This window comes from Elaeis guineensis, chromosome 3 (genome assembly GCF_000442705.2).
Source record: "Elaeis guineensis isolate ETL-2024a chromosome 3, EG11, whole genome shotgun sequence".
NCBI lineage: Eukaryota > Viridiplantae > Streptophyta > Magnoliopsida > Arecales > Arecaceae > Elaeis > Elaeis guineensis.
Genome location: NC_025995.2, coordinates 39,635,200 through 39,641,199, shown reverse-complemented (window position 1 = coordinate 39,641,199; position 6,000 = coordinate 39,635,200). Strand labels below are relative to the sequence as shown.

Here is a 6,000-nt window from a genome sequence, read left to right as displayed (position 1 = left end):
CCTTACCCACCTACGGGCCTGGGCGCCGATCGGGGGAAAGCCCCGATGGCCCCCACTGACGACCCAAGGTCGGGAGTCGCGCCGTATCTCCCGCGTTCAGGCCCCCGAAGGAGCGTCGGCTCTGGCCGACCACAACCTGGCCAGGAGGTTATGCCAGGGAATCCTCCTCCCAGCCGATGTGGAGGTCCTGAAAGCTCGGCAGGGACCGAGATGCTGTCTTCGTTCTACCCAACCATGGTCGGGGTAAGTTCCGCTTCATCCCTTTCCTTCTTACTATTTTCATTATTTCACTTTCCTATGTAGCTCCACGTTTGCAGCTGATTTATACCATGTCCAACTTGAGGCCGGGTACCGGAGGTTCGGGGACATCCGGGCGGCCTGGAAGGACAGGGCGACGGCCACCGAGGCCGACAAGGCGGTGCTGGTCGAACACCTAAAGCAGTGACCGACCGAGAGGCGAGGCTGGAAGGTGAGATCTCTCATCTCGGGTCCGAACTCAAGTCGGCCCGAAAGGAAGCCAAGCGCAAGGGTCGGACTGCGCACCATCTACAGCGTGAACGGGACGGCTCGCCACCGAGCTCGAGGCTGAACGCGAGCAGCTCCGAGTTAGCTTGGAGAATCTCGCCAAGGCGAGGAGGACTTGTCGATTGCCCAAGCCGATGCGACATAGCGAAGGCAGAGGCAGAGTCGGCGAAGGGCTCCCTCGATCGGGTGGAAGCGGAGGTGAGGTCGGCGAAGGAGTCACTGAGTCGGGCGGTGGATGACTTCATGGTTCGGACAGGTATCGGGAGGAACTGCTGGAGACCGGCTTCGCATTGTATCGGGTGGGGTACGAAGACGGTCGGGATGCAGTGCAGGCCTTGTACCAGAGCTGGACCTCAGCGGTGTCATTCCACCAGGAGCCGAGGACCAAGCTACGGAAGAGATGGCCGACCCTTCGTCGGGAGACGCCGCTGCGGTGGAAGAGACCGTCCCAGAGCAGATTGCGGAGGAGAGACGGTCCCGACTCCCGACCCGGCTCCGACCTCCGATCCAGCGCTGACCTCGATCCGGTGTCGACCCTCGATCCAGCACCGACCGTCGATCCGTGCTGACCGCCGACCCAGTGCCGATCATGGTGGATACACCGGTCATCCCGAGCTTTCATCATCAAAGAGATTGACTCCGAAGGATGATCGCACCTTATCTTCTTTTGTTTTTTCTTTGCGCACTTGTAACCGGGCTTCGACCCGATTTTGTAGACTTAAATGAACTTAAGAATTTTGATTTCCTTTTCGACTTCTTTTTCTTGCCTGTCAGAATGTACTTGTAGTCGTGGGGTCATAAGGTCGGAGAGTCGCAGTCCCGACGTACCGTATTATGACACTCAACGACATCCCAAGTTGTTAGTCGAGATAGTCGGTAGTACATCATAGGGTAAGCAAGACGAACTCCGACCATTAACCGCCCGTCCTAAGACCTGAACCGAACGTCCGTCGTTAGGTCGTAAACCGGATGCCAGAGTTGAACGTACGTCATCCTGGCATGAGTCGGTGGTCGACCGACTTCCCGGAACGAGCCCGTTAAGTCGGTCGTGCGGGCGGAGTCGAAGGTCGTTCGTGGGGATGAAGGCCGACCGGCATTCGGGTGCACCCCAATGACCCGAGTGTCGTCCGATAGGATCGGTCGGATTGCGTCTGATACATCATCGTACGGCGTCGACGTGTTTGGTCGGAAAAGCGATGGCAAGTCGAGTTCCCACTACCCAGACTTAGGTCGGGTACTTGCGTCGCACCGTGCAAACGGTGGTAAGCCGAATACCCTTCGACCGGTCGCGACCTGGTCGGTAAGTCGCGAACGCGACGTCGGTTGCGTTGGTGCTTTGCCTTTCCCGATCGGAGCGGGTCGGCAAGTCGGCCGATCGTTCTGCTCGATCATTTTGACCGAGAGTTTTAGATGTAGAAGGAGTGTAACTCCCATCGTCGCAGATGCATCGGTCCTTTAAGCGTCCGATGCATCGTTGGCGGTCGGTCCGTCGGTTCGTAGTGGATCGTCAAGTCCAAGTTGGGACATCGGGGACTCGTATCCCTTGGTGAGCGCCGAACAACAGTCGAAGAGTCCAAATTCCAGACTCTGAAGTTTAAAACTGAGGTCGCATTCCAAGTGAGGGAGATACAGAGTTCACTGATAGTACATCCTCAGATTGTCGGCGTTCCAAGTCCATGGGATGGCCGTCCCTTCTAGGGTCTCCAATCGATAAGCTCTCAGTCCGCAAGTGTCGGCTACCTTGTAGGGTCCCTCCCAGTTCGGGACAACTTTCCCCGATCCAGGGGTTTCGAGACCTCTGCCTTTCTCAAGACCAGGTCTCCAGGTCGGAAGCGCTTCGCTTCACCCTGTCATTGTAATATCGGGCCACTTTTTGTCGATAGGAAGCCATACGAAGTTGTGCCTCACGTCGGAGCTCGGGTAAGAGGTCCAAGTCGGCTCTCCGACACTCAGAGTTGTCTGGCTCTCGATACTGCTAACCCTAGTCGATGGCAACCCGATCTCCAGCGGATCATGGCCTCCGTTCCATAAGCCAGGCTGAAAGGTGATTCCCCGGTCGGGACTCGGGGTGTCGTCCATACGCCACAAGATGGAGTTCAGCTCCTCGACCCAGAGGCCCTTGGCTTCATTCAGTCGGTTTTGAGCCCATGCAGTATGGTCCGGTTGGTCACCTCGACCTCGCATTGGATTGTGGATGCCCGACCGAGGTTAGTCGGTGCGTGATTTGAAATCTTTGTAGAAGTCTCTGAAGTCCTGGTTGTCGAACTGTCGCCCATTTCGGTAACGATGGTGTTTGGCAGTCCGAATCAAAAAATGATGGACTTCTGTACGAAGTCCTCCATCTTCCGCTCAGTGATTTGTGCTAAGGGTTCGGCCTCTACCCACTTAGTAAAGTAGTCGATTGCGACGATGATGAATTTTCGTTGTCCGGATGTCGGAGGAAAAGGTCCGAGTATGTCGATTCCCCACTGGGCGAAGGGCCACGGGCCGATGATCGGAGCAAGCTGGCTGGCGGGTCGGTGTTGTATGTTGGCATACCTTTGGCACGGTTCGCACCTCCGAACCAACTCAGCCGCATCCTTCTTCATAGTGGGCCAGTAGTAGCCCTGTCGCAGGACTTTGTAAGCCAAGGACTTGCCCCCCAAGTGATCGCCATAGATTCCTTCATGTACTTCTCTGAGGGCATAGTCGGCGTCGGTCGGCCCTAGGCACTTCAGCAAGGAAGGAAAAATGACCTTTTGTATAGTCGGTCGTCGATCATCACATATTGGGAAGCCGCCCACCGGAGTCATTTGGCTTCCACAGGTCTTCGGGGGTAGATCCATCGGTCAGGTACTGAGCGATCGGATCCATTCAGCTCAGCCCCGCCGCCAATTGCAGCACCTCTTCGACCTGGTCGACGCTCGGCCGTTCAAGACTTTTCACGAACGTCCGGCCCAAGGTGCCGTAGTCGGATGTCGGAGCCTGGAGAGCGCATCGGCCGAGCATTTTTCCCTGGGGATGTGGGAGATCTCGAAGTACTTGAAGGGCGCCACGAGATCTTTTACTTTTTGGTGGTATTTGGCCATAGTCGGATCCCGCATTTCAAACTCGCCTTTGATTTGTCCAACGATCAGTTGAGAGTCGGAGAAGACTTTGAGTCGGTCGACCCCGAGCTCCAGTGCCAATCTCAAGCCCACGACGAGCGCCTCATACTCGGCCTGATTGTTGGAGCCTTGAAGTCGAATCAGAGGGCGTGCTCGGTAACCACTCCTTCTGAGTTGTGAGCAGGAAACCGGCCCCGCTCCCTCGAGGTTGGAAGCTCCGTTGATGTGCAACACCCAGGCCAAAATGGGGTCACAGTCGGAGGTCCCAACCTCCATGGGGCTCTCCTCCTCCGACGGTCGGTCAGTTGTCGGGCATTCGATGACGAAGTCGGCCAGAACCTGGGCTTTGAGAGCAGGCCGCGATCGGTATTGGATGTCGAATTCGCTCAGTCTCACAGCCATTTCGCCAGCCGTCCCGATGTGTCAGGACGGTGCAGGATTGTCTCAGGGTTGGTTGGTGAGGACCACGATAGCATGTGCCTGGAAGTATGGACGGAGCCGCTGTGACAAAATGACCATAGTGAAAATCATTTTCTCTGCCTTCGAGTACCGAGTCTCAGCTTCGTGAAGCACTTTGCTGACATAATATATCGGTTGGTGAACTCGGTTCTCATTTTCTCGGACGAGCACCGAACTAACTGCCTCGGGAGGTAGCCAGGTAAAGGTACAGAATCTCCCCGACCTCCGATCTTACGAGGAGTGGCGGAGAAGCCAGGTATTTCTTCAGTTCCTCGAAGGCTTGTCACATTGTCCGGCCAAGAGAAATGCTTGGCTTGTCGCAGGGTTTTGAAGAACGGAAGGCATCTCTCAGCCGACCGAGAAATGAATTGGCTGAGTGCGATGATCCTTCCATTGAGTTGCTGTACCTCCTTCTTGGTGTCGGATGTCGCATATCGACGATGGCCTTGATCTTCTCGGGGTTGACCTCGATTCCCCATTGCGAGACGAGAAATCCGAGGAACTTCCCCGAGGTCACTCCGAAGGCGTACTTAGTCAGGTTCAGCTTCATCCGGTTCGTCGTAGAGTGCAGAAGGTTTCCTCGAGATCCCGCACATGATCCAAAATTTACGGACTCTTCACCAGCATGTCGTCGACATACACTTCCATGTTGCGCCCGATCTGGTCTTTAAAGACCTTGTTGACTAGTCGTTGGTAGGTGGAGCCGCGTTCTTCAGTCCGAAAGGCATTACTCTGTAGCAGTAGAGGCCCTTGGCGGTCACGAAGGCGGTGTGTTCCTCATCTTCGGGCGCCATCCGATCTGGTTGTACCCTATGAAAGCGTCCATGAAGCTGAGCAGTCGATAATCGGACGTCGCATCCACCAGCTGGTCGATCTTCGAAAGTGGAAGCTGTCCTTTGGACAGGCCCGATTCAAATCGGTGTAGTCGATGTAGATCCTCCACTTTCCGTTGGCTTTTTTCACCATTACGACGTTGGCGAGCCAATCAGGATAGGTGGTCTCTCTGATGAAGCCTGCCTCGAGTAGCTTATTCACCTCCTCGTCAATGACCTTCTGTCTTTCTGGAGCAAAAGACCTTTTTTCTGCCTCACCGGCCTCATCATCGGGTCGATGTTAAGTCGGTGGGTCATTGTCTCAGGAGGATGCCCGACATATCTGTTGCCGACCAAGCGAATATGTCAGCGTTGGCTATCAATAGCTCTGCCAACCATCATCGTTCTGGGTCGGGTAGTTGAGACCCGACCCATACCTTTCGATCGGAATTCTTCGCTATCGAGATTGGAACGAGCTGTTCGGCCGGCTCACCCCGCTCTTCTTCTTCCCGTTGGTCCAGCTTGTCGACCGTCAGGGGGCCCTTCGATTCATCGCTTTGAGCAGAGATCTGAAAGCATCGTCGAGCGAGGCATTGATCTCCGCGTATCTCCCCGATGCCATTTTTGGTCGGAAACCGAACCAGGAGATGATACGTCAAACTATCGCCTTGAGGGCGTTTAGTCCGGGTCTCCCAAGTATGGCGTTGTAGGCGAGGGCACTTGGACGACCGTAAAAGTCAGGTGGACTGTGCTTTATCGTGGTTCGGTGCCAACCGTCACGGGCAGGGTGACCTCTCCTTCCACCGCGACAGCGTCTCCAGCAAAGCCTATCAGGGGGCGTAGAGACTCTCTTGAGTCGGTCGGCTGATAGTCACATCCGGGAGAAAGTCGAGTAAAATAAAATATTCGTTGAACTTTCATTATCTACAAAGATTCTTTTTACATCATAATTTGCTTTGTTGCCGAGACAACAATAGCATCATCATGGGGGGTTTGGATGCCCCGAACATCTTCTTCTGTAAAAGTAATTACATCATCCGGGCGTAGCTTCTTCGTCGGCTCCCCTCCAGCAGACGTCCTCGGGCCTAGTCATTTGGAAATCATATTGATGACCCCGG

General features: G+C 55.1%; 1 protein-coding gene across 1 annotated transcript; it reads right to left on the bottom strand.

The window, feature by feature from the left end:
• Positions 1-2,261: 2,261 nt before the first annotated feature.
• LOC140856224 (uncharacterized) lies at positions 2,262-4,013 on the bottom strand. Its single transcript, XM_073253359.1, has 2 exons — positions 3,573-4,013; positions 2,262-2,372 (listed from the first exon to the last, which is right to left on the bottom strand). Exons 1-2 carry the CDS (start codon positions 4,011-4,013, stop codon positions 2,262-2,264), a joined length of 552 nt encoding a protein of 183 aa, XP_073109460.1.
• Between the last annotated feature and the right edge of the window lie 1,987 nt (positions 4,014-6,000).

What these genes read in the sequence shown, in the direction of transcription:
- LOC140856224 (XM_073253359.1), bottom strand. Translation starts at nt 4,013, where the DNA reads ATGGCTGTGAGACTGAGCGAATTCGACATCCAATACCGATCGCGGCCT. An exon ending in TGGCCAAATACCACCAAAAA is followed by an intron (nt 2,373 to 3,572) that starts GTAAAAGATCTC and finishes TTACAATGACAG; the next exon opens with GGTGAAGCGAAGCGCTTCCG.